General features: G+C 41.9%; 2 protein-coding genes across 4 annotated transcripts in view; one reads left to right on the top strand and one right to left on the bottom strand.

Moving 5' to 3' along the window:
• tet2 (tet methylcytosine dioxygenase 2) overlaps window positions 1-27,943 on the top strand; it is a 145,529-nt gene that overhangs the window by 70,881 nt on the left and 46,705 nt on the right. The window lies entirely within an intron of this gene.
• On the bottom strand, window positions 3,918-27,345 carry cxxc4 (CXXC finger 4). 3 transcript variants are annotated; one of them, XM_068588503.1, is made up of 4 exons: window positions 26,885-27,345; window positions 25,872-25,967; window positions 23,962-24,900; window positions 3,918-5,011 (listed from the first exon to the last, which is right to left on the bottom strand). In XM_068588503.1, exons 3-4 carry the CDS (start codon window positions 24,784-24,786, stop codon window positions 4,967-4,969), a joined length of 870 nt encoding a protein of 289 aa, XP_068444604.1. In that variant the 5' UTR covers window positions 24,787-24,900; window positions 25,872-25,967; window positions 26,885-27,345; the 3' UTR covers window positions 3,918-4,966. The 3 variants fall into 3 exon arrangements, with proteins under 3 accessions (XP_068444604.1, XP_068444603.1, XP_068444605.1); XM_068588502.1 differs by lacking the exon at window positions 25,872-25,967; XM_068588504.1 differs by lacking the exons at window positions 25,872-25,967; window positions 26,885-27,345 and adding an exon at window positions 26,591-26,836.

Here is a 27,943-nt window from a genome sequence, read left to right as displayed (position 1 = left end):
AGTTTGACTTTATTTGATTAAATTTCTTCAGAGACGTCTGCTTTTATTATTGTGGCCTATGGGGAATTTCTTCATCTCCAAAAATCTGGACATTGGTCACGATTGTAGCAACCAGCACTTATTCACTGCATATATTCAAAATTACTTAAATTCCCTGAGGGTGCAACGAAGGCAGTGAACTGCTTTGGAAGCACTAAACACTTTCTAAACAAATGGACAGCTAATGTAGCTTAGAGATATTAAAAAAGAAATACACATACACACTATGCGCTGTCTACACATCCTATTTTTACACTTACGTAGAAAATTTCATAGATGAGCGCAGACAAAGCAGTCCTAGAATCCAATTTTTTTCTCTGCAACTTTTAGAACTTTCTAAATCTACTTTTCACCCAAATGTTGCTTGTGCAAATCTTGCTGCTTCCTTCAGTGGGGAGATGTTTTTCTTCTCCCTCCTGCTCTTAACTGTGTACCAGCGGTTCTAGGGGCTGTCATATTGCATCAGCGCTCTGCTGATTACTTCCACCTTGTCTCCCTCGTCAGGAAATGATTCTGACACGCACTCACACCCTGCTTTCTCCGCATCAATATGCGTGCGATGGAAAAACTGCAGACAGTAAATAAATAATGAAAGACAAGGTAGGGAAGAGGGGAGGGCGGCTCTACGTGTCTTTCTTTCTCTGTCTCATTCTGTCCTCAGTGTGCATGCGTGACTCAGTGTGGGAAAGTGTTATATGCATTGTGTAAGGGGATGTAAGTATGTGCGAATATACATTCGGAAATGTACATTATTTCAGTATTCAACAATTCCATATATTGAAGGGGTTGATAAAATGACGGAACGTGGTCGAACAAAAGATGTATTCATTTCGATTTAATTAAAGTGACGGTTTCTTAGAGGACATTTAACTTTGTACGTGTCCTGTTTTAGCGCCTCTCCGCATGATAGGTGCGTGGATTTTCCTCTGCTCGGTGCCAAGAAGTATGCCAGTAGAGTGAGGGAGCATTCTCAGTCAAAATCCCTGAAGGGATTATCACAGACTCTGCATTTCTGTGGAGGACACAGAGAGGGTAAGCACATCTGATTGGCCCACTAACCCCTGGCACGCAGTGGCATGTGTGGCATCACAGAAGCCTCTATTCATTTTGGAGTTTATTTAGGTGACAGCTGGTGTTCAACCACTCTTAGTTTGGTAAACAGGATCTTGGGATGGTCAAGTGAAAACTGAAATGTGTGCTTCCTGCTTGAATTTAGAAACCCTTCATCTCGTTCAAGAATAACATTGTCGTGTCAACAGGACAAGTACAGTTTACAATTACTGTCCATGGGTAATTCCATGATGGCATGAAGCCCTAATTAATTATTTTTGTCAGAATGTCATTTCAGCATTCTGCTCTCCAGTTAATCGAGTTTTCTCTCCAGAATCGCGATCATATTTGGCTTTACACTAAGTTTAATGTATGTGGCTTCTTGTAATCATCAGGAAAGTGTGTGTCTTGTTTCAGCATGTATTGAAAACTATTACAATAGTATTTGTCAAAGGATACTTCCTGAACAGGACGAAGTCATTCCTCACTAATATGGGTCAACGAGAGGTTTTGTTTATTTACCGGAAGAATTTAGGAATCCACAGCGCTCCAGCTTGCTTCCCCAGAGAGCAGCACTGAAACATGGAATATTAATGAATCAAGTAAATGACTAGAACGTATAGTATCTCTTATTATGCTGCATAGTGTGAAAGGTGCTCAGTGTATGGTCTTCAGCTCACTCTCCTGCTTCTTCTGCCCAACAGGGTTTAGTATATAAAGTTAAGGAAACTGTCTTGACCTCAAGTGTGAAGGTGTAGGTTTTAACGAAGACAACATCGGTTGTCTGTAAGCTGTAGGTGGTTGATTTGAACATTTTGACCCAGAAAAACAATACTTTGAACATTTGACCAAAAGCATTGCTGAGAACATAACATGTCTCCTTAATGTGTCATATTGAGAGGCTATTGAGTTGGTAAACCATCTAATACTTTATATATCATTATACTAATAATATTAGTGTGGCCTGATCTTTATCCGACAAGGCATAAAATTAACAGAATGAATAGACATGCAAAAAAAAAAAAAGCAGCTGCGCAGCATTCAGATGTTGATTTAGAATCAAAATGTCAAGGTTACGAATGAAGCTTTGAACTATCCGAAACAGCCTTTCTGCAATTTAAAAAAAATATTGCCTTTGGGTGAAAGCGCTTTCTGGATTCTTGGACATATCCAACTTACAGATGTTTGTCCAAAATCGCGGCTCGTCTCTCACCTGGGGCTGACAGGTCTATGTTTGAACCAATGTAAAATCAATAACGTCGCTGCTGTATTTCTGACGTTATTTTGAGTGTTGATGGAGCGGCTACAATGTTAGCATAGCCAAGCACCAATTGGTTCAAACTCCATTTAGAAAACAAGCTTTTTAAAAGTTGTTTGCTAACAAATCATGAATTCAGACTTTGGACATATCTACATCATTAGTGGTTTCAGCATCATTTTTAGCCATTTATTGCAATGAAGTCACAGTTTCGTACCGCTGAAGAAAATAGATGATGCATTACTTGTTTACATACAGTGAATAAAGATTGGTGAAATTCTCAGAGCTCCTGTAGATTATGTTATGAACCCAAACAGGACAGCATTTGGTTTTCAACATATCTCAGACTTCCACAAGATGTAAAATGCACCAATAGTGGTTATTTCTGCCATCGTTGGTAGAGAAAGGGTGAGGAACAGGGTCGTCTTGATGTGGTTTTTGTCAATTTACGTTATAGTCATCGTCCAAAACCCATTGGCTTAAAGCTGTAGACCCACAAGGACAGAGGACTCTCAGTATATTCCCACCACTCCGCTAATTCGCTAATGTATTCCTGCTACGTCCTCAGCCTCTATCTCTGCCTGTCTGAAGCTGGAAACTGAACATTACCGCTGGGGCCTGAGGACTTTAAATCCCAGCTCCAAAGCACAGGGGGTGGGGGAATAGGGAGGGGGCTGGCTGTCTCTGATGTTATTTAATCTTACCGGCCAGGGAGTGAGCAAGCCAGCATACCCCCTGATGCACGTTATCAACCTCTGATGACCAGCGAGGGAGATTGGACGCCTCAGACGCCACATTGCCGTCAACACAGAGCACTTCAAGTCATCTTCCTGGCTGGCCTTAACCAGTCAGCAGCTCAATTTGGGTGATGGCAAGCATGCTCAGTCAAGGGAGAAGTCGGCCCCGGATGATTTCCTCCTCCTCTGCTCGTTCTCCTCTGCATTGACGCCCCTCCCCACCTCAGCTGCCGCTCAAATGTGCCTCTGTCCTCTTTCCCTCCTACTGCCTCCCTCCCCATCTTACCATAACTGCTCCCACTCCCCTCCCGTGAAACCCAAAGATCCGGCAATCGCTCAGTTGCTCAAGCTATCTCAGGAGCCTGTCTCGCTTCCCCACCCCCCCCCCTCCTCCGTTTCTGCCCCCCACACCCCAAGAGCATTCCAGCATGACAAACCACATGGGATTTCACTAGTCCTTTAAAGTCTGCTGCCTCTGGGAACCACTCTTCTCCGTGCAACATTTTAGTATTCAAGGGATACGTGACTGGGGAGGTAACCAATGCTGTTACATTCCGCCCGTCTCGTCCTGGTTGTTATTTCTGTTGATGCTTTGCAGGAGGAGAGAAAAGATTTTTTTTTTGTTTCAAGTGATCATAATTGATCACTGATTTTTCCTTTTATTTACATTGGCGGTTTATTTTCCCTGTCATTGGTGATTCCGCCACATCAAACATTTACTGTCGAGATGTCATTTACTGAAGTCATTTTTTTATTTTAACACATAAAAGCATCACAACAACAATATACAAATTCTTAGTAATCTTTAAAACCAAAACACATTTACACATGCAACAATAGGGTTTAAGACAATGAGTAACTTATTGAATAATTTTGTTTTTTGGAATGTGTTAACATTACTCTGCAGGAGAAATGTCCAGACTATCCTTTAGCTCCAGAACAACATCTGATATGTCAAATATGTATAGTGTACTGTAATTAATTCTAAATTTGAATGTTTTCAACATAACATACAGTTCTTTTACTGGCATTACTCTCTACCTCTTAGACAGTTACAACCTTTAGTGAAAGAAAAATAAATAGGTGTGAGAGCTATGTAGTTTTAATAAAAATGTACTTTGAGATTATGACCTACTGACTCATAAATGTGGGGTGCTGTCACAATCAAATGACGCCCAATTGGTTTTTAAAGAAGTGCAACTCACCACACAAGACAATGTGCCCTGTTCTGCAGCAAGTCCACTCAAATAAGGAAGCATGACAACAAGTCCAACACAAAACCACTGCTGCCGTCCTTTCCGTCATCATTCCCAACGAGACACACCATGGTGTCGGGTACGGTCTTAACATTAGCGTGGCATTTAAAATATGGGTTTCAGATAAAATAAAAGACAAAAGTAAAAGATAACTCGGTTTAATAAAATAATTGAAGTCAAAAGAAATGAAAGGTTGAGGAATAATCAACAGAATAGATTATTGCTCCAGAGTAAAGTGTGTTGTGTTTGTTATATCATCAATCCATGTGGCCTCTTCGGTTTGACGGAATCAGAATGATTGTATGATTGTCTGTCTGTTTGAGTCCTTTACATAGGATTGGCTGTAAACCTACAGCCACAACACTGAAAACACATTCATAGACACCCAAAATATACATTATGATACTGTCAAAAGGTACAATAATTACACAGAAAAGGAAATTACAGAGTTAAAACAACACCATTATGTTTTCATTAATCTTTTTGTCTGTCCACTTTTCTTTTCTCGTCCTCCCCAAATGTGTTGGGCGCGTTGGGTTCTGTGAACCCGTCAAGTGCTCCTGGCAGAGAGTCAAGAGTCCCACCTGCCCTCCTGCGGCTGGATGGGGCAGCCATGGCTCATTGCTCTAAAAGAACCACCGAAAGGCTTCTCCGGTGTTGACCGGCGTCCTCTAGAAGAGACAAAATGTGAAAGACACAATTTAATTTACAGAGTTGAATGTCATGCTTGTGGAAAATTACAAAAAAAAGCATACACACATTCAGAAATAACATTTTTGTAACCAACTTTGTAACCAATAATCAATAGTATTAGAATCATAGTCAGGATAACACCAGTTTAAAATGGCATGGACATCAAGTTAAGTAAAAGCCCAGAAGGACACTTGAAGCGACTATAAAGCCCAACCACCTAACCAAGTATTTCATCAAAGAGCCAGCCAAGGTGATTACATCCACGTCCCACCCAAATAATCATTACGCTGGATAAAATATTCAATACAAATTCCCAGGAAGCAACAATGAGGCATTTAATTACTGCGAGCTCGAGCCGCAGTGAGGGGGAACAGTGCATCATTTCAATTTGAGCCCGCGCCAGCAGCCGCCCCTCCTCCTCCTCCCCAAAACCTCTATGGCAGACTGACAGCCTCTCCTTTCCCAAACTCATTTGGAAGTCAAAGACATAAAATACTGAAGTCCCCCGCCAATCCCCATGACCAATTAGCACATTTTTTGATTATTTTTTTTTTCACGCTGTTGACAGGGGGGAAATATTGCATAATCACAACTAAAATCACTTTAGTTTGAGTGGAGGGCAATTTGACATTTTAATACAAAGTGTCATCTGTAGCTCCTTAAATGCATGCTGATGAGAGCTTTAGCACCAGACACTTACACTATGGCTTTTTCAGTTGATTGACCAGATGTAAACATTGTTTAGAGTGTATGGACAACAATGTAATATTAACCTTTGGTGGATTCATATATAATCATATGTTGCTTCTTTTTTTTTTTTTACAAAGCGAGTGAAAAAAAAGTTAGACAATTTGAGCTTGGGGAGGATACCTGTCTTATATAATGCACAACAGTAGAGCTATGAAAACTAGTCGATTAATCAATAAGTTGATTGGCATAAAATGAATGAGCAGCAACTTTGACGATTGATTAGCTGCTCTGGACATTTTTCACAAAGAACCAAAATACCACAGATTGGCTAATTACAGCCTCTCTCAAACACAAATACACTCAGCTTTTTGTGGTGTGTGTGTGGTCTTGTATCACAATCTCAGCTTCAGTAAATGTACAATGTATGCTTAGCATTCTAGCTGGGACGCCTTTTAACATTTGAGTCAGGTTTTAGAACTAACATGTTTGTCACTTCAGCCGTTTCAGATCCCCCATGTAAACAAGAGGAAATACTTCCAAAGTGGTCAAAAGTGATTTTGATTTTGTTGTTGGAGGTTTATCAAACCTCCAACAACAACAACAAATCATCAGCCCCAAGACACATTAGCTGTAAGGTTAATAATCGCAAGTGTGCAGCCATCAGGTATAAAACAACAGATGATGGCGATATGATTTTCGGACCAACTTCCTAATCTCTGAAGAGAGGGAACCGAAACTCAATCCACAAGGGTCTGCATGTAGACAGGTGCGGTGCCCTATGTGTGCACGGTAGCAACCATTTACCATTTTTCACACCACATTAAGCAGTTGCTATTATCCTTCCAAGTGAATAATGGAGGGACCCAGAACAGCAGGATACCATCATCACCAATTTAAAGCCTCAAATGAAATGAAACGCCATCATGTTATGAAGGGTCAAGACGCTCTCACAGATCTGATGTTTTCTTTTTTGCTTAATTGCAATGAGCTGATGCCTGCCCCCTTGTTATGTCATTGTAGAGCTAGTAATTGTGTTTTCTCGTTTTGGGAGGTATTTAGGCTCTTCTGAATACATTTCCATGTCATTTCTGCTTTTTAAGATACTTGATAGTGAGAAAAACAGAAAGTGGCATGAAACAAAGGTTCCATAGTTGACGATGGTTACATTGTGAGTTTTCTAATCACCCGAACCCCCAGAACACATTGTGGAAAATAAGTTGGATTGATAAATGTCATGCATTTGTTTTTTTCCTTTGTGGTTATCCGAGATGTACTAAAATCAAAAATTTACACAAAACAACGCAAGGTCTGGAAGACGATGAGACCAATTTGCAGTTTAGCATATTTCACCTTTACATAAATGCCAAGCTCGGGAATCTCAACAAACACGGTACATAAAAAAGGGTGTGCTATTAGTGCATGTTGATGTATGTGAGCCCCACTGGAAAGTATACGACCGCCGATCTGCACTGCTTTTATGCAGCGGTTATGGTTAATAATGCGGTCCCAACCAACGGCATTGTCATGGGAAGCGTAGCACCCACCCTCCAGTTCCCCTTCAGGTTAACACTGTTGGCTCGGTCGGCACTGCTGCCATAGTTTGCACTGTTAAAGCCGTTAGCACCGTCAACATGTTGAGAGGCAATGAAAATGCTCACAGTCTTAGATCTTGCATATTTAGGGCACAAAAAAACGAGCAACGGGCATGTATACAATTGAAATGTTATGGATATGGTGTGCACATTTTCATTGGATAGGCTTGAGCTCTGCTCTCCCGGTCTAGAACATGATGTTTTAAGAGCTGAGGCGAGGAAGAGAGAAAGGGGAGGTGTTTATCTTGATCCATATTCTCACATTGATCAGTCCCTGGTGGAAGTGCGGCTCGCCAGAGACAATAATGACCCTGATCTGGGCACTCGGCATGTCTCTGTTTTGTTAAGTTCCTGCGTTATCGATCCAGTGGGGCTCCTGAGTGCTGCTTGGATTCACTCCCGGGCCTCCTCGCCTCAGCACACTGCAGTGACCAGGCACAAAGAAGGCTCAATTAGCACAGCTCTGCGTTGCCTGCTCCCCCACCAGCATCCACCTTCAAAATCACTCCATCAACCGCCAGGGAGACGAAAAAGAGACAAGAATACAGAAACAACAGGGAGGAAGGGAGAGACGGAGACGGATAAAAGGGATAAAGGGAGAACGAAAAAAAAAAAACAGGAGGAAAAGGTGGGGAGAAGGTAAGGGTTGATAGTGTTACACTAGGGACACAGGAGCGACACCAAGGTTTCACCTCAAATCAAGACGCTGTGGCAGCAGCTCAGCCTCACGTCAACACCGCTGCCTCTGCAGCAGAGCATACATAACAACCTGGCTACAACGACACACCGAGGGAAAGACAATTTCCCGCTCTGGCAATGAATGCACACGACCGAGTATTGAACCGACTGGAGGAGGAGGAGGAGGAGGAGGATGAGGAGGTGGTGGTGGTGGTGGAGGAAGAAATTTCTCCAGACCTCAAATTAACCCCACCACACCAGCACAGTAGGCAGTGTATTCAACGTGTCTGCCGGTGGCTTTCAGTGATAACGACACAGTAAAACTGACGTTGTGGAATAATTCTCTGCTGATTCCAGAGAGGCAGTGTGAGGTCTGTGGGCAGCCACGACACCCTGTGATCCTAACCAAACCTGGCAGGTGCAGTTAATGCTGAAACCACGTCGTCTGCTGATTGAGGCGAGGTAGTAGAAAGGCAACGGCGGCTGGAAAAGGACGTTGAATATGAATCAAACCGACCGGGCTGAAGCAGCTTCTATAAATGCTGCTTTAACCTCTGCATGAGGCTCATGCATGCACACGCAACATAAACCACCAACCATAATCTTTAACGCCCAGGTTAAGGCCAATCCTCCCTCTCTTTTCCACACAAATAATAATAACACACGAACAGTCCCTAAAGCCCCTGTCCCTGGCCCTCCTTTCCCCTGCAGCCTTGGCGTCACACTGAGCTGTGGCCAGAGATAAACCACTCAAGACGATGAGGATGATAATGGCAGACGCCGCAGCGCCTCAAAATTCAATCAGCACCGGGACGTCAATGCGGATGAGTGTAAAAGTGAAATATGCTCGCCGGCGTGTGTTAAAAGACGCCACACAGGGCTCGCAGAAACAACAACAGGCGATGAAGAGGACGACGAGGGGAAAAAGCAGGAGAGGGAGACAGGGAAGAAAAAAGAAAAAAACAAGAAGGGGGAGAGAAAATGAAATAATGTGTCTCTACTACTCTGCTTCCCAGCAGAATCCCACTGGCATTCTGAGCAGCCCTACTTTAACCACAGACTGTGAATAAATTACCCTTTTGAACTTGGGGTGATTGCAAATGTGCCCCGGTTTCTCTTGAGACATGTCTGGCACTAACCCTCAGCTCTATGCTTCTAGCCAGCCTTGTCACAGAGTCCCCCCAGCCCTCCCCTCCCTCCCGCCAAAACACACTCAAAGCACGAACACACACGAGCATGCATAACATCATAAAACTTTTAATTCGCCATAATTGCGGGTGGAATTTATATATAGATTTTTTACATTAAACTACAACCTCGCCTTCGAGCCCCTCTCTCTTTTGCTGTCTCTGAATCCTCAAGAATCTCCTTATACTCTGAGATTTCCAAAAAATGTGTTGGTGAAAGTATCCTGGAAAATAATGTGTAGTGTAGCAGAAAAATCTGAGTACTGATGGAACAGAAAGAAGCAGGGCAGAGACGTATATAGGGAAGGCGAAGAGGGAGAAGGAAGGCGAAGAGGGAGAAGGAAGGGAGGAATCTTCGGGAGAGATGGTGGCACTGGGCAGGTTGAATCGCAGCCTGCGAGAGAGAGTGCTGATGTGTTTCAGAATGCTCATTATAGCACATGGCCCATACATTACCCTGACAATACCCATTATTTATTAACTTACAGACCGGGAACCAGGCCACTTTTCATGACCGCAAATCTTTGGATGCAGCACTGACAGGCTGCAAACAAAATATATATAAATATAAAACACTCTACTCCCCCCCCCGCCCCTTCCTCTTCCTTCCTTCTTGACATACAGACTGCAGCTGACACTGCCTGAGCTTTCAGGATGCTTACTTTTTATAAAACATAATTACATTTTTCTCACGGCATCACCTCGTGAAGTGAAATTTGTGTGTTAACCCAGGTCAGCCAGTTTTTTAAAATTGTTTTGCCATCAAAATTGTGCACCTTGCAAGTGCTTAAGAAATCTGACACCTCAGAACTACAGTCAGAAAAGTTAAGTCTGTCATCATTTCAATATAAAATGGCAACATGCAGAGAAATTGCCTTTTGATTATTATTTTAGGCGAATTGGTGGCGAGGCAGACAAAATTGGAAATAGAGGTAAGGACAGAGGGGTAAGGACAAAGCATGCTTCATCAGAGCCAAGGAAGGAGGACTCAGGGACCCAGTCAAACATTCAGGGCCGATCTCCAGGTCGGAGGAAGAAGGGGGAGAAAAAGTTGCAGCGGTGCAGTCAGCCTTAACTGATGTGTTATATATTGCCTGTCACTTTATTCTGCAGGAATATTGGGGCGTTGCCAAGCTCAAACCTGGAAGGTATAGCAATCCATCACCTGCACCGTTACAGGCGTTGGTGGGTGGGGGTTGAAATTTCATCTCGAAGCTTGTAGCCAATATTCTAGCCACCCAATGCCGTTTATAAAAAGTACCCTCTCCAAGGCCGCCATCACGGACAGACCACTCATCTAGTCATCCACTCTGCCGCCAGTCCTGCATCACAACACCATAACGCAAACTTGCTGCACAAATGCTTGCACCTTGAGTGTTAGATTCATATACAGAATCATCAATAACATTAATTCTGGTGAAAATTAGTAAACTGACTGTAATAGAATAAGCATTTGCTGTGATAAAATTATCTTCTTACTTTGTGGATTATTTGTGTACGGGCCAAAAAAACAAGTTTTGCTCCATTGTTATGAATACTCCAAGTGAAAAACCAAGGGAGAAATTGTTATTAGGTAATTTACAGTTCTACAGTGGCATTGCAAAGCACAGTTACATATGTTAGTGTTGTAACTGTATTTTAGGTCAGTTAACGCTTTCACAGATTGACTTTAACTGGCCGTTTTCTCTAAAAGTATATTGGGATTAAAATTTGACTTTAAGGAACGTTTGGTACAACACTAACTTGTACCCATGCAACAAAAATAACTAATAACAATAACTAATCTTTGTACTGATCTGACAAAATGCTCACAGCTGTTATTAATTAAACACTATGCCATAGTAGTGTCATGTTTCACGGTTCCCTTAGATAACTTTCACAGTACAACTTACAGAATATGATATCGTTATGAACCATAGAAATATCAATTCAAAATGAATGAGAGGTATAATAAAGTAAATATGATTCATAATTATTGATCATTGATCAGTTGAAATGTTTACATCAGCATTTTACTCTTTTAGGAATCAACTGTGGCCTATAAAACACAAGGTTGATGCTACATTTTCTGTATATTGCCAACCCTTGCAGACATTTAACAGCATTTTTTTATGCTCTTATTTTGCACAGATCATTGGCATATTAAATTATCCATGGAAGACTTTAAGTCTGAGATATTACCAAATTGAGTTGAATACCCTAAGCTATTTATTTCAGCCTATTTTTCCTCTAAATAGCATATGTATTTAGATAACCGCTCCACTTCAATATGCTCTAGACACTCGGCACGCAGACAAAGGACTCAAGAACATCATGGTTGCTATAGCATTCCAATACTAAAATATCAGCTACAATCTTTTAATATAAGGCCCAGCCTGGCTCCAGGCGTCCATGCAAGCAAATCAAGCTAAGTGTATTGCGGATGTTTGTGAGTAATGAGGAATTTGAGTTTTTCGCTGACTAGGCATGGTTGAAGAGGGGATAGGGGGTGGGAGGGGGGGGTGTATGATGGTGTGCTTAAGAGCTGTGCCAGGGAGAGGCGGTCACAGGGGGGAGATTAGGCTGAGGGGCAGCGAAGGAAATCCAAATCCATCTCCATCTCAGAAACATCCTAAAGCAGATTACTTACTTCAGTGGGAGAGGAGGAGAGGGAGGAAAGAGAGCGAGCAGCAGAAGAGCGTGAGATGGATGAGGAAGAGAGAGAGAGAGAGAGAGAGAGAGAGAGAGAGAGAGAGAGAGAGAGAGAGAGAGAGAGAGAGAGAGAGAGAGAGCAATTAGCATAGATGCAATTCTGGCACAGTCCTCTGACTTGATATTTGACCTTCTGCAAGAGTCTTGCCAAATATCGCCTGAGAAGCACAGACGGACCATATGGCAAAGTGCTGCTGGAGGCTGAGTGCAGTGTGACTCCAAGCCTCCGTATGCTAATGGGGGAATGTAATTACAATGCGGTATTCCTGTAGGACGTATATTTTACTAGCCCTCCATAGGAGTGGGTTTGCAGTGAGACGAGCCAAGGCTCAGAAAATGCACTTTTTGTTATCAAACGCTGAAGGAGCCATTGAGTGGACAGTGAAATGGAAGAAGCCCAGTATAACTGGGGCGGCAAAAAGGCTAAAACCACATTAGATCACGTTGCTGAACTGCGATCTCCTGCTCTCCTCTGGACACGCCCCCATCAATGATGTCACAGCAGATGTTTTCTATCAGCTGCTGGTTGCAAAACACCTGCTAAGCCAGTGGCATCACTGATGGAGGCGTGGCCTAATGTGCAAGATCCGTGAATGCTTCAAACCATTGACAGTATTGTTACTCCAGATTTCTGACTTACGTGAGATCAATATTAAGTTATCCTTTAAATCTTGGGATATTATTCAGCTTTTTCTGTCCAGAACCTACGTAAACACAGTCAGCTGAATAGGGGATACTCGGTTATAATATGCTATAGGTATAGGTATGCTTCTAAACTACAATGTCTGGAGGTTTTTCAATGTTCAGCATTGAGGTCAATGACATCATATTTGATTATGTATCAGTATCATTGGGTAGTATCAACATATAGGATCACCAGAATTAAGAAATTAGGTTTCAATGGTGGATGAAAGATGGTAACATTTTACTTTAAAGGTTCAGCAGGTTCCCTGTCACTATATCCTGACTGTAGTACATTAGACAGATAATCTGTGAAAAATTGTTCGCCTCTTAGTACTCCTAATGGCATTTTAAACATCCCATGGCACCGAAAGGAAATCAACCAATACAGAGCAGTGGAGTCTCTAACGCAGCTGTCAATCACTGCCGATCAAGTAGGAATCAATATTATGAAACTGTGATGCCCATTTCTCGCCTCAAATATTTTTACGAACATATTTAAGTGGGCTGTTTATCTGTAAAAGGAGAACGTTTGTACTCTTCCACCATGTTTAAAGCAGTTGAGCCAAAGCCAAGCTCCGCCTATTGAATAGTGCAAAATAGGCAACGCAGTACGAGGATCTTGATTCTTATTTGATCAGCGTTGCTTTGATCAGTTTGACAATTTGATGCAAATTCATGAGCAGTGATCTGACACCTGCGTTCGAGACTCTTCTGCTCCAATTGGTTGTTTTCCTTTGGGTGTGGTGGAATCGTCACAAGGAGCACTAAAAGGAGGCAGAGGAATATGATTTTTTTTTTCCACACATTATCGGTCTCATCTGTTGCTGCTAGGATTTAGTGACAGTTTGAGCAACTCTGATAAAAAAGTAATTTTATTTTTCAATAAAACAAATACATGTCTAAATTATATTCTAAACAAAGCACTCGTTCCACATGTAAGATACTCCGCTCTGGTCAATCAACACCAAAACACAAGATGGGGTGAATATACAAAAACCTCAATTTTTCCATAACTGTGGCCAAGTAGCCTAAATCTAAAAATACAGGCGATGCAGTTCCCCAAATCATGTGATTTTTACACCCAACTATCCATTCTGACCTGCAGCTCAAGGATACCATCATTCTTTCAAATTGTATTTTGAAATATTTAACAAGGTAAATATTTACAAGCAATAACTAATGCTTATACTCGAGATGTTTTTGTCCAGTGATTAATCAATATTTGTCATCAAAAAAAGGAGCAATGGCAGAGATAAGGCCTTAACGACGCATTCTTCCTTTGAATGTTTTTACGTTGTCTACTACTTAAATAATAACACTAACTCAGAGTTAGAATAACCTCACCCCGTAACGCAGAATACAAGCTCACACAATGCATCTGTATAGTGTGATAGATATCTCGGCTAAAAAAGGAGCGAATTTCTGCTGCTGAAATCGTGCTCAGACGCTGTGCCTCTTCCATTTAGCATGCATGAAAAAATCCCTGCCCACACAGACGGAAGCTGAGCCGACCCTCGTAGGAAGATACCAAGGCAGCACCCTTGGGTCAGAGGCTGCCGTCTGCAGCCGCCGGGATCACCTACCTGCTACTAAGTACAACAGTGCAGGCCTCCATTTCAATTAGCTTCACCTAAGTACCCTTGTCCAAGTAAAGTATTTCTTCACATGGCTGCTACAAAGCTAACTCTCCTCTGGGAGCGAGACCTAGATGGGAGTCATTGGAGAAGCTTTCAGGTGCTGCTGAGATTTCAGGGAGAAAAAAAAACAAAGAAATGTAGCAGCGAGGTCAATTGAGCTTTGAGACGGGAAATCAGAGCAGTGTGAGCGAGTTGAAGTGTGGTGTTGCAGGATGGGAGCGAGGAGTGGAATGAGGGGTAAGATGAGCAGGACACGCGTTTGAGTGTGTAGATACCTGAGGGATCTAGTATGGAAATCCCCAATTTCTCAGCCAAGTTGCAGCCCTTTGAACAGCGTAAGACGTCAGCAAGCACGGCGAGAAGCCATGTGGGTGTAACGAAGCGAGGGCTAAGCGAGGCAACATGCTGCCAGTTCTCTGAAATGTTAAATTGAAATGCAAAGTAGGAGCAGGCCTTCTTGTTTTGAGCAGATTTTTCAGCATCTGTGTGGGAGCCCTTAAACTCAGAAGGTCTATATACAGAGCTCTGCATATTTACTGTAAATCAACATAATATTTAGGTTAGGATTTGAAAATACAAACAGCTGAAGTTGAATCTTTAATTGCACTCTCATAATGGAGACTTGATTCAAATCAATCTGAGCATCAAAATTTAGCAAGTAACAAAAATGTCAGTTAAACATTGGTCAACACACAGCATTTCTTCAACCTGGATGGACATGAAAGTTTCATTGATTAAACTGGCAGTACAAAGTGGGCAGTGGTGGCCTAACGTCTTTTGTTTTTTTTTAACGGAGCAATGCCAGAGGTCGCGGATAAATGTGAGAGGGAAACGTTAAAGAAACGGCGCATGCCTTGCCTCATTATCACCAGTGGCGTGCCCTTGAGCTACGCCCTTAACCCCAACTGCTCCAGTGGAGCTGCTCAGTGGCCAGCAGGTCACACTGTGGTTGTAATGGGCAGCTTCCAGGTGTGAATGTGTGTAATTGACGGGGTGTTTCCTGCAAAAGCAAGCCGGGCTCGAGGTGAGAAACCTCACAGAAAAATTAAAGATCCGACAGAAGTGGAAAGCAGTATGAACATAATTCTGCTACATAACTATATGTTCATGTTTATTTTTTCAGTTTCTCTAATCTTAGTTTTTTGGAAAGTGTTACTCCTAAACTATTCAAATGAAGCAAAAAGAATATATCACAGTATTACAATGAGACATTGTTTTGTTTTTAAGATGGAATTATTATTCATTGGCTTGGCCTTCATTTTTATTATTGTATGTAGACTGTGTATACGTCCATGTTCAGCTCTGTTTCCAACCTGCCTCCTCAATCAATCAATCAACATGCTTGATGCGCAGGTCCGCACAACGTGCAGTTGAGATTTAAAAGGTGTGACTGACAGGTACCATGACACCCTTCCCTGTGTAGGCTTAATGAGACGTTTGTCCTCGGAGAAGTCTTATGCCAGTCATATGCCCAAAAGGTGAAACACCACTACTAATGCATTTATACTTTCTTGAGAAATCCAAGGTTTTGTTTTTATTTCATTTGGCTGAAATACACAATAACCCTGTGAAGTCAGCTCTTTAAATGTCTGGAAAAAAAATAAAACCAAGGATTAAAGTTATCTAGTTAGTTATAAAGCTAAAAGATTACTTATAGCAAAGTAAAAACAAGGAATTACACAAGTAGGCTTTAGCTAAACTGGAAGGTGAAACTTGACAAAGACAAAAATAGGCGAGGTATCGTCGGGAGAAGCCAGTGGGCAATGTAATATGCTAAAGGCAGCGTTTAAGACAGAGCTAATCCAAGCAGACTCCCCCCTGCTTCGACATTCCAGCTCTACGCTGATCAGACGGGGAAACCGGTCCCAGTTTGTCAAAACACAGCTTGCACTCTGAGCAGATTGAAATCATTTCTCTACTCAACAGAACGCAACAGACAGATCTTTAGAGGAGTGACAACAAACAGCGAACAGCTCGATGGTTTATCAGCGGTGGAGGACAAAGGCTCTCCGCTCAGGAATGAAAAAATCCACCTGATGTCATCAACTGGTGCATCATAAATCCTATCCTTCGCCTGGGGGCCACAGACTGACTTCACGCCTCTGTGACACTCTCTAACCCCAGGGTTTCTATCAGAAAAAAAGAAAAAAAAACCTTGAAATATCTTTCTGGGCATGGTGTCAGATGCTTGCCATGAAATATTCATGATGTGAGAGTAGAGCCACAATAGAGGAGGTGGCAGCATGCGAGGATTTGACTTGCAGAAACTGAGACGCTTAAACCACATTGACCGATTTCTCCCATCACCAGTTGTCACTCACAAATTCACTTTCACGCCAGTTTTCTTGGATGAATGGCACAAAGCCATCTGTCACTTACTGCCTTTAACCTATAGATATAAACTCATTAGTGCATCTGCAGACCTGCAATTCCGTAGCCCTGTATATTACATTTCATCTGCTTGGCAACTATAATAAGGTTAACAAAGATTGTAGATTTCTTTTTCTTTTGCAGCTCAATAGAATAACCTGCTTTAGGTCGCTTTACGAATTAAACCGTTAGAGGACCTTGATGATGCTATGCTTTACCCAGTCAACTATACACAAACTGTATACATGTGCGCAGCATATATAGGAAGATATCAGATTTAAGAGTTAACAGAAAAAAAAAACTTTTAAAGGCTTGATCTGTAATCCAATCATCAATTAAGAAAGGACAGCAGCCACATCACCAGAATGTCATACAGTAATACAAGACGACAAATAAACCAAAATCATCCATGGTTTCTGACTCATAAACATCCATAATGTTTGAAAACACAGTCCGATGTCTTTAATATATTTTTAAATACATAACACCTAAATGGTTTAACGACACAACAAGAAAACCTTTTTTCATAAGTCTACACATAAATATACCTGTAATTAATTTGGTCAACTAATCAACTAACTGTGAACTACAGTGCAAGACATTATGACATTTACATGAGTCTTTTCATGACATCCACACCTACATTTGTTTTTGCTAGATTTCTAAAAGCACCTGCACCATCAAGGAAGTCTGTTCATGCACTGATACGGTAACATTAAGAGCAGACCAGATGTTCTATTGTGATGTATCCAAAAACTTGAGGATTTGCTTGAGAAAAACATTTCTCGGTGATGAGATTCGGCCTTGGATTCGCTAGTCTTTTGTCAGTGAATCCCTCGCATCAGGGCCGGGTTAAAGTCATCATCTTAGGCAAACAAGAAGCATCATGCCAACTAGACCCATAGCACGAAGCAAGACCACCTTGGAATTAAATAAGGGGACTTGATGCCCTGTTAGAAATCAATTCCAGTCTTCTTAATTGCATGCATACATACATGATCGCAGACTGGGGGTTAATGCATTAACTTCCCATAAGTTGATTAAATTCACAGCCGGAACCAAATGGATGAAACTACATGACTTTGCTCCCGCTGTTCTGTCGAATCTCCAGTTCAACAGGACGCCGTGCGTTGTCAATCTTAACATATCTGTGTTCTACATACAATTAATTCAAAATGTCTTGTAATTATAAATCTGTGTCTTGCTTGACCGTAAACTATACGTATCACGTTTCCGTTGACCAAAAGTCTGGTTTGATGGCTTAAACCAGAACTGAGTGTGGAGGGTATGACTTTGAAGCATGAATGAAAGATGCACACACACATGCACACAAAAAGTGCATTCCGTAAATCTAGTCTTTTCAAGTCATTTATATTTAAGGTATATGAAGACATGTTAATAAAACATATTTGATTTTTTTTAATGCAGTACTGTGGTTGACCACTGGAGCTCTCTTGATAGGTCCATCTCAGATATCTTGACATTCCTTAGCCTGATTTTCTTTTTTTAAGTAAAATGCTCTGTTTCATACTCGCCTGGGATTGAAATGAGCCATCATCAGGTTCATGAATTTTCTTCTATGTAGTTTATTCTGTAATGTCCTGTGTTTAAGGACAATGTCATAATATAGCTAATGCCTGGTGTATTATCGAGCCTCAAACGAAAGAGCAACATGCCTGTTGGAAGAATTTGGTAAGGGCTGATTGAAAATGGAAATGCCATGTTCAAGAACAACTTTTCTTATTTGGCTCTTAATGTTTTCAGTTCAGTCACTCATTTCGCCACTGGCTTTGTTGCCAATTGCTTTAATCAATTAGGGCAATTTTGTTTTTAATGGAAAGGGCTTTGTACACATTGTTGCATTAGAGCCAAAACGTACAATAGGTGTAGAAATTAAAATAAGTCAAGATCACATAATTTTTATGGAGAACAAAAACAACTCGTTGCAATGCTCTGCGCTTATTGAAACCCTGTGATGCATTTTCCAAAGACTTTTCTCTCACACTTTTTCATATAGGCTCTCACTAATGACAAGATACCTTTTAACTTCTCAGCCAGAGTCACCATAAATAATTGATTCTCATCTGTTTAAAATTTAAAGTGCCACACATTAACGTCCTCCCGCACCTGCTCTTTCACGCTGTCCATCCTCCACTAGGTTGCTTTCTACCCTCATGTCTCTCTATTTCTCTCTCTCTCTCTCTCTCTCTCTCTCTCTCTCTCTCTCTCTCTGTGTACGTCTCCTCGCACTATAATAAAGACAATGGCAATGAGTTTTCTTTCACCACTGAACCAGGGATGTTAAATCAAACGGGGGCAGAGGAGGCGACAGACCACATAATGTAAGGCCATCGTCCAGACGCCTCCGATTACGCTTTGGCCTTAATTGGTGGCAGTGGCAAAAACGATGAATTCTTTAACAGTGCCGTGCGGTTGTGCCTCTCCAAGCGTAACAACGGCCTAAGGAGGACAGCTACTCAGTGCAAATGGAAGCTGACAGAAAATCCACGCGGCACGACCAATCTAGGGGAAAAAGGGCATGACAATGAATAAGGGGGCCCATGCTTAAGCAGCTGAGGGTAGCTTGCAGGGAAGATGTGTATAATTAAGCGGTCTGCATCGTGGTTCAGATGGCAAAATCCTATTGTCTTGACAGGAGCTTAAGGTTGCCCTTTAGGTTGAGATGCGCGACAGCGAACGGCCTCATTTTTCCTTTTTTTTTCTCCTCCACACTCCCCAGACCTCTGCGACCAAATTAATCTGCAGTTTTAAAGCTTGAATAAATCCAGTAAGTTAGAGATCTGCAGATCTTAAGGCTGTCTGTCCCTCGGGCTTTTTCTTCTTCATTTTTATTTTATTTTATTATTATTTTTTTACCCCCTCTCCTTTGCCCACAGAGATTGGCTGGCAGCACTCCACGTTATCTCCAGGGAGGCGGAGGTTGGGGGAGGGGGTGAAGGCCACAGATTTGTCCTTATCTATTCTGAGCACACCTAAAACAAATTAGACCTGGCTGCCATTGCTTATTTGGCGCCCGTGCTCTCATTAAGGGTCTGAATCCAAGCTATTTTCCTCAAGGTCCTGCTTCCTACCATTTTGGGCCTTGTCCTTTATCACAATAGCAAAGGTTTTGAGGCAGCCGTGCCACCTTTTCATCTCACCCATTTCATGTACTCATATCAACGCTGCACAAAGAGCAGAGGGAGAGAAAGAACATACCCCTACACCAGGATGCTGTTTTCTTGCACAAGACTTGACGCTGGCCTGTGACATTTGTTTATTGAAAGGAGGAATCTGTTCAATTACATTTTTGTTTTGCGGTTTTCCTGCATTTTCTACACCATGTTTATGATACTTATGTTTGGATGGTATTTTAAGGATTTTGCCTTGTCTTTTAGTAAAATTAATGTCAAAAGCAGAAGTGCTGTTTAAGTCAAACAACCCAGCAAGCTCTTGGAATCTTATGATTTATGATTATATCAAACTGTATACTGGTTTGGACATCTTAAGTCTGTATTATTGAGTCAAAACCAGAATTATACATGCAGAGAGTACATGTAGATGTACACCTCAAATCTACATGTTACATTTTGGTTGGATGTTTTTTAGTTTTTCCTCATATGTATTAAATAAACTGTCTGACTGCATAACACAGTGAAAAATAAGACACAAACTGAGATGTTTGACAATTATTGTACTGAACTCCTCCTCTAAATGCCCTTTTATAACTATATGAAACCTAAATTAGCAATAAAGTCATTATGACTCTAGTTTATGTATTGTTTAGGGTTAGAACATTATCATTCACAAGAGCTGTACTTGTCTCTATGACAAAATCACAGTCACTGTGATAATGTTAGATTTTTCGGGAAGAGAATAATATGTATAATTCCAACTTAAAACTGTTAATGAAGGGAACCCTCTTAACTCATATACAGTTTCCCAGTTAAACTGAAACCAAACTGGTTTGGAATTAAACCTGCTAAAATTAGAATGCACTTGTTTCATTAACTTTGACCTAGAGATCCATCATTAACCTCACTGTGAAGCCGCTTTTAAAGATTATTTTCAAGTAGGGTGGTACCATTGAGCAACTTTTTGGATATTGAATACCAAGTACCTAAGAAGACCCTGAGGTGTTTCAGGATAAACTTCATGAATCACAAGATAGCTAACACAAAATGATGTTAAACTTTTCAGACTATTTTCTTGCACCTCTTCAGGCACAAAACCCGTATCCTTCAAATGAAACAATCCGAGGAGGACAATGAGTTTGGTTCATGTCCACACCGAAGCCATGACTAGAATTAGGAAAATGCTACCGCCTTTTTACACAAGTCTCTCTGCGGAAATCAGTAAAGTTGAGGTAAACAGAGGTGAAGACTCAGCTTACCCACGTATGAGTATTATTGCATTTGAAAGTTAATGAAGGACCTTTGAGCCATAGGAGCTCAAGCTACGCAAAGGTAACTGCTCGGGAAATGTTAGGTTAGATGAGATTCCTCTGCCAGACTAATCCATCCTGGAGCCTGAGAGCAGCGCTGAGAGAGAGGGAGAGAAAGAGCAGAATCTGCTGCAGAACAGCACAGCAGTGACATAGGGCAATTCTCTAGGGCCTTGCATTAGCGCGCTAAATTAAAGGGGGTATTAGATTAAATTGGCTCTCCGATTTCAGGGGTGTGAGTAAAATTCTGATTTGCATTTTCCACCGCTGCTTAAGATATAATTAGTTCAGGGTGATTCCCATGTGGAAAACACTGACAGCCAAATCTAACTGGCTGCCAGTAGCTTATCGTCTCTTCCAAGGCAAAAGGTACACTCTGCTCATGATGTGTGTCTGTGTGTGCATGTGTGTGTGCGTACAAGTTGCCGTTCACTTGTGAATTGGCAAGCATAGGCTGTAAATTTTCCTTCTAAACTAAACACCTTTCTCCTAACATTTCAAATGCCATTCAGCTGTGAGCGACCATTAGCACCACCACCAAGGTGAAAAATAGGCCCTCCGTGTTAATGTACACATACAAGTTTGTGGAAGCAAGAGCGCAACTTCACACCTCTAAGATGCCTTTAAACTCAAACCCATTTCTGCAGCAGAAGGTGTGCCTGTAATTACAGATGCAGAGTCAAAAATAACAATTACTGTTGGAGAAGTCCATAATATGAATTACTGAACTCAGAGGAGGAGCTTTTAACAGCAAGTGTGGATTTGTATGAGGGGTTTTCACACCCTTGATAATTCTAACCGTCTTTTTTAATGGATGTTTTCAAAAGTGAGTCAACCCATGCATTATGAATGTGAGGCCAGCTTCCTCAACACCTGTTTAGGGACACCTGTTAGTACACGATATATGGAGTCAACATTAAACGAGCTTCCGATTGCCACTTCTGTGCTTCACACATCCAACCTGTAACCCATCAGTGACCGCTTTATTGAACCTCCTAAACACTGGTCTGGTAGAAGGACTGGTCTGTCAGTGGAACTAAATTACTAAAATGAGTAAGAAACGATGGTTTTGTGGCTGCACTAAATGGAAATAATCTAGACATGTATTTTTTTACACTGGCAAAAATCTTGATCAAGTAATTGTCTTTAATGTGAATCCTAAAAGTCAAAATGTTCTGTGTTTCAAGTGAAATATAGTCACTGCTTCAAAAGTCACTTTGTTTAAAGGTAGATTCTAAAATTCATTTTTCTAGATTATAGTTCACTGATCGTTATTTTCAAGACACAAAAACTAATTTCTGATTATTTTTGTATGTTTTTACCTACATTTATCTTGATGGGAACTTTTGAATACTTTGGGATCTTAACTAGATTTAAAAATAAAGCTCTAGGTTTTAACAGTGCTTTTCTCCACATTGTGGTTATATGACTGACCCACTGTTTTGGATTAAGGAGGTAAAAGTCTAACAATCAGACGTTATTTACTCCCTCAATTTCTGTTTCAGTTGCAAAGTGGAAAAGCTTTCGATTTATTGCACTCCCGTCAAAATCATTCAATGTTATTAAGATTTTAATCAGGGATATTAGCTGTGGATTCCATGCTGTCAAACTGGGATTAAATTGACAGAAATCCTCCATGTAGCACTAGATTGTTGGGTACATGAGACATAAATGATGAGAATCATATGGATACATGATATGTTATGTCACAGCACAACTGGGTCAAGAACATTTGCATTCATATACAATCCCAATCTACTTTGAATCCTTCCATCATTTGATCACTAAAAAGCAGCAGGCAGAGGTGACATTAACATTATAAAACACTCAAAAAACACACCACAATGAACTGAAAGACTTATCCTTAAGAATGACCACCTGGAAAAAAATCTATCATGGATTCAAACAAGAATCAGACAATCTAATGACACAAATTCATAATGAACAAAGGTATCCATACATGGTGTGATTCCCATGAGTAGATGAGGTAATATTTTATGATTAACCCCTTTTTCCTCTCTATGTAATCACTTAATTAATGAGCAAATCATCAGGCCCTCAGGTTACATTTGTTGCTGACTCATCCATACGAGCTCATGTTAAGTCAATGAGCAAGTTCAGACTCTGAGGGTGAACAGAACCACATTCCAAACTTAACATTCCTTTCTGCCTTTGACAACAAAATGTCAGCGACTAAATAAATCCATTCAAACGAACCTTTAAAATCAAAAATGCCCTCCGATTGTGTCCTAATGAAGCCTCTTGCCACTTGTCAATTAAGCCAGGGCTTAATGTGTTTTTCAATCTCTGCACCCTTCTTGATATGTATCATACCCAATATTGATCCATAATTGGCCATAATGACAAAATATAATATAAAATGATTTCCTCTCAACGCCTTCTGTATACGCACAATCAATTCATACAGGATCAGTGGAAGAGAATCGTTCTGGGTGTCTCACTCCCCTCCCCACACAAAACTTGGGTATGTTTTGAGAAACGCCATCAGCAGCCCTGCCATTACTCTCACCAGCTCTTGGTGGTCGGAGGCTGAGGCTTTGTGGGATATTGATTCTCCCCATCCAGAGACGGTTTCCATAATTGGTTAAAATGACCGGGTGTAGAGAGGGATGGCTCTCTGCTGAAAACCATTTCCCAGCCCTGCTTGGAGCTGAGCCAAGCTCGGGGTTGTTCGGATGCGTTCCAGCCCAGCCTGACTGGCAGCAATTAGGGGTGTCTGAGCCAAGCTCAGCTTGCGCTCCACACAAACACCCCTAATTACTGCCAATTAGGCTAGGCGGGTAGGCAGATTTGAGAAGCCGGGGGGATGTTCAGGCATGGGTGGGCATGGAAACAATTTTCAAGGGCTTAGAACGTGACTGGATGAAAAGGTTAATGCTTTGGAGTGCAAGGGGATAATAACAAAAGAAGGGGAAGCAGAGCCCCGGTTCTCACCTCCAGCGACGAGCCTGGCTTCTTCTTCAGCTCCTCGCATTTCCTAAATTTGCAGATCTGGTGGCCCGTTTTGCGGTTCCGACAACTGCTGCAGACACCACAGTTGATTAGCCGCCTGCAGGGTGCACAGACCCCACACCTTTTCCTTTTCTTCTTCGCTGGGTTTCCACTGGATACCGAGGAATTATTCTGTGGGCAGTCTGCCAGATTGGCAATTTGAAACGCACTGTCTGTAACGGCTGCTGAGGCTGCGGGGGAGTGAAGGGCTGTCATGACGATGACCCCGGGAGGTAATGAGATGCCCCCTAAAGCCGGGATAGCGGAAAAAGTTCCAACGCGTTCTTGGAGATTCATTATCTCTGCTTCAGCAGCGCCGCATTTCAGCTTGTTCATGCATTCTCCTGCTAAAGGTCTGCAGTGTTCGGGGGATAAGGTAGAGAGGAAATTATTATTTGCCATTTGCAGCGTCTCTGGCGGCACGCCAGGCTTCCCCGGCCTCTGGGAGTCATTTCTATGCATGCTGGTCCTATTAGGGTTTATTGCCGCTGATTTCCTTCCCCAGAGCATGGCGTTATCGCAGTTCCAAGGGGACATGCCAATTCTGGCACTGGGAAAAATTGGCGTTGTGATGCGGGCAATCTTAGAAGTCTGTGGAAATGCCCCATTGGCTTTATAAAAGTTTGCAAAAGACCTGTACCTTTCCATTTCTGCGTTATATTCCAAAAGCTGGCTTAATCCACCATCCTGGAGAATATCCTTTTGTAAGAGAGACACATCTGCATTCTGTCCGTTTTCAATGCAAAGTGCACTGTTTATGTTAGCCATGGCTGAAGAAGGTTGTCAATGTTCAGGAGAAGGGAAGTGGGCTTACAGCGGCCTTTGACGAACTGGAGCTGGTTACCAACAGTGCGTTACCATCCTTGTTTATCTTTTCCAGTGCTAAAAGTGAAAAACAAACAACAGTTACACATAAAAGAGGCAAATGTTTTCATTCTTATCAAATTTCATTTCTCTGCTTCAACTTTTCCCTGAAGATTAAAGCTGAACATTTGAAGACTCTTCTGGCACATTGTTTACGCCTTGCGTTTTCTAATGGAACTATCACAAATAGTCAGAACTGATCTTCATGGTGACAATAATGTGATAGCTGTGATGGACTAACATGCCATTATTATAATGGGGATAGAGAATTAGCATGCTTCAAAAAAAAGATGCCACACTTTCAACATTTTTTTTTTTAGATGTCTTGTCAAAGTATTGTTACATATTTTGAAGAAAGTCCAATCAGCTACTTCACAGAATGAATAAATACATTTTAATAGATGAGGTTACATTCCGTCCAAACATAGAAATTGAATATTCAAAAATATCACTATTTTGAAAAGTTAGAGCCCGACCAGGATTCAGATTATGACAGCAGGAGCTACAAACACACATTTTTTTTTACTTTAGGCTTGCAATATAAGCTCTTAAAATTCATCTGCTTTGGGTGCCCGGAGGAACATTGTTGAATATTTTCACATGTTTCATATAAGCCAAATAGTAGAGGTGGACCATCCATGTAAACATGACCCTGTCCAGCCTCTTAGAGCACCTGGTATTCATTCATGGCCAGCTCTATTACATTTACTCAATGACAGCACAGATAGCCACTGGTGGATTTACATCCAGATCATGGACCAGACCAACTACAGTGTCAGCTGCCTCGGGATGGGATGGGGGTATGGGGAGGTGGGTGGGGAGGTGCTTCATTCTCTCTCTCTCTCTCTCTCTCTCTCTCTCTCTCTCTCTCTCTCTCTCTCTCTCTCTCTCTCTCTCTCTCACCCCCCACCCTGCACCACCACCACCAGTCTGGATTTGGTTTCCACAGATAAAAGCCCATTAGACACATCTCCCCCTACTTCCATTACCTTTTTCTGGGCTTTCTCTCTTAATTGCCAAAGCTGATCCATTGCTGGAACACTAAAGCATTTCAAATCACTTCCATGGTGCTACCCAGCAGCTGTCTCAAAAAAAAAAAGAATTATAAATATACACACATGGAACTGTTTGTACTGGGTGGTGTTATAAAAGTCCTCTGAATACTGAAGTAAGTGCATCTCCTTCTGAACATGTCCTAGCAGGTAAATATTCACTATTAAAAAACACTATCTCAGTATTGTCAGTGTCTGTTATGTTAAGCCTTAAAAAAAGATACACTTTCTTGCATGCATTAACTATCTAACAGTGTTTTTTTATTTTAACTATTTTTTTTTTACACAAATGTGCCACTAAGAGTCCTATCCACCATTCAGTTCCAGATCTGCAGGTTCAATGTCGACGTGGCGTCCAAAACAACCTGCAGCCGGCAGTAAACAAAACCCTCCTCGGCTTAATGATCATCCCTCCTCAGGGTCATTATTACTTAATCAATTCACCCCTGGAGCGAAATACGCAGCCCAAAGGCAATCAAGTCACGGACATTGATTTTCAGCCTGTAAACAAAGTTTAGAGAGACAGAAATGTTCAATACTTGCTGGAGAGAGACAGAGAGCGAGGAAAGAGAGAGAGAGCGAGCGAGAGAGAAAGGTGCAGAGTGCGAGCGAGGTGATGGAAGAAAGAAAAGTAAAAAAGAAAAGCCACGTCGAACCATTGTGCCGCTGCTGCACCGCGATGCCATTAATTACACCCGGTCTGGTCTGTGGTAGATCAAAGGTCATGCACGGATAATCCGAAGAGGGGGAGCGCGGAGCAATAGTGCAAATAAAACCCGATACAAATTAATCTGACATTGCCAGGCTCACTTTGCGGCCACACAAGACACGATTCGGGACGGGAAAACGGGGGCAAACGCATGCAAGTGGACGGCGAAATATGGACGGACATACACACAGGGAGAGAGAGAGAAAGAGAGAGAAAGAGAGAGAGAGAGAGCATCACCTACCAGGTTCCTGTTGAGATGAGCTCCCAAGATGCTACCAGCCTGAGACCGCGTAACGGCACATTACTGCGAAGCGATACGTGAGGGGATAATAATGCAAAGATGCGAGAAGACGCACAGACATAGGCTTCCGGAGGAGAGCTCGGCGATTGTGTGTGTGTGTGTGTGTGTGTGTGTGTGTGTGTGTGTGTGTGTACGCGCGCGCTTGTGTGTGTGTGTGCGTTCACAGCGCTCAAAACAAAAGGACCATTTTTATCGACTTTGTTGTCACGTTTAAAAAAAAAAAAAAAAAAAAAAAAAAAAGGTTGGAAAGTGCATAAATAAGCCAAAGGTGTCGGAGAAAAAAGAAAAGGGGGGGAATCGCAGCGGGGTTTCCTCTCCTCGCGATCCGGGGGCTGTATTGTGTGTCTGCCTGGTCTCTCTGCTCAGTCCGTGTCTCCTGTCGCTGTGTGTGGCTGATTGGTGCTGAGGTGAGGAAGCAGGGATGTGGACACCTACTGATCATTGGCTGGAAATTACTATAGAAACACTCGGGAGGTGGGAGGGATGGGTGGCTCAGGGCGCCCTGCAGGGAGAAAAATATCTACGGGAAATATCTGTCTTGCAACCTTACAGTGGCTTCTTTTTTCTTTTTCTTTCACAAAATATATTTTTTAAATATTTCTTTCATGACGAGGCGTTTAGAGAGAGGAGGAGGGGGTTGTCATTTGTCAGATGCGTCGTTTAATAAGGATTGGGGAAACTTGTCAAATTAATTTGAATGGAGCTGAGCTGTGATTAAGATAAAATGCCTCCGCCGGCTCCCCTCCTCCCCCCTCCTCTTTCCGTCCAGCGACAGCCATAATTACAAAGACCTCCGGGATTCATCACCATTATAAATCCCGCCTCCTGGCCACCCATGCCTACAGCTCCCACAGGCTGACAACACGAGCATGCATTGCACATTTATTCCACGAGCCCCCATGATGTGTGACAATGTGCGTTCATTCATATTGAAGCCTATAAACTTCGAGTTTGAAATTATTATTTTTGCTTTCATAAGTTTTTCGAATGCCATTACTA

This window comes from Clinocottus analis, unplaced genomic scaffold (genome assembly GCF_023055335.1).
Source record: "Clinocottus analis isolate CAN_PGR_092001 unplaced genomic scaffold, fCliAna1.0.p SCAF_22, whole genome shotgun sequence".
Classification (NCBI taxonomy): domain Eukaryota; kingdom Metazoa; phylum Chordata; class Actinopteri; order Perciformes; family Cottidae; genus Clinocottus; species Clinocottus analis.
Note: the sequence above shows the minus strand (reverse complement) of the source record. Positions and strands in the feature narration are given on the sequence as shown.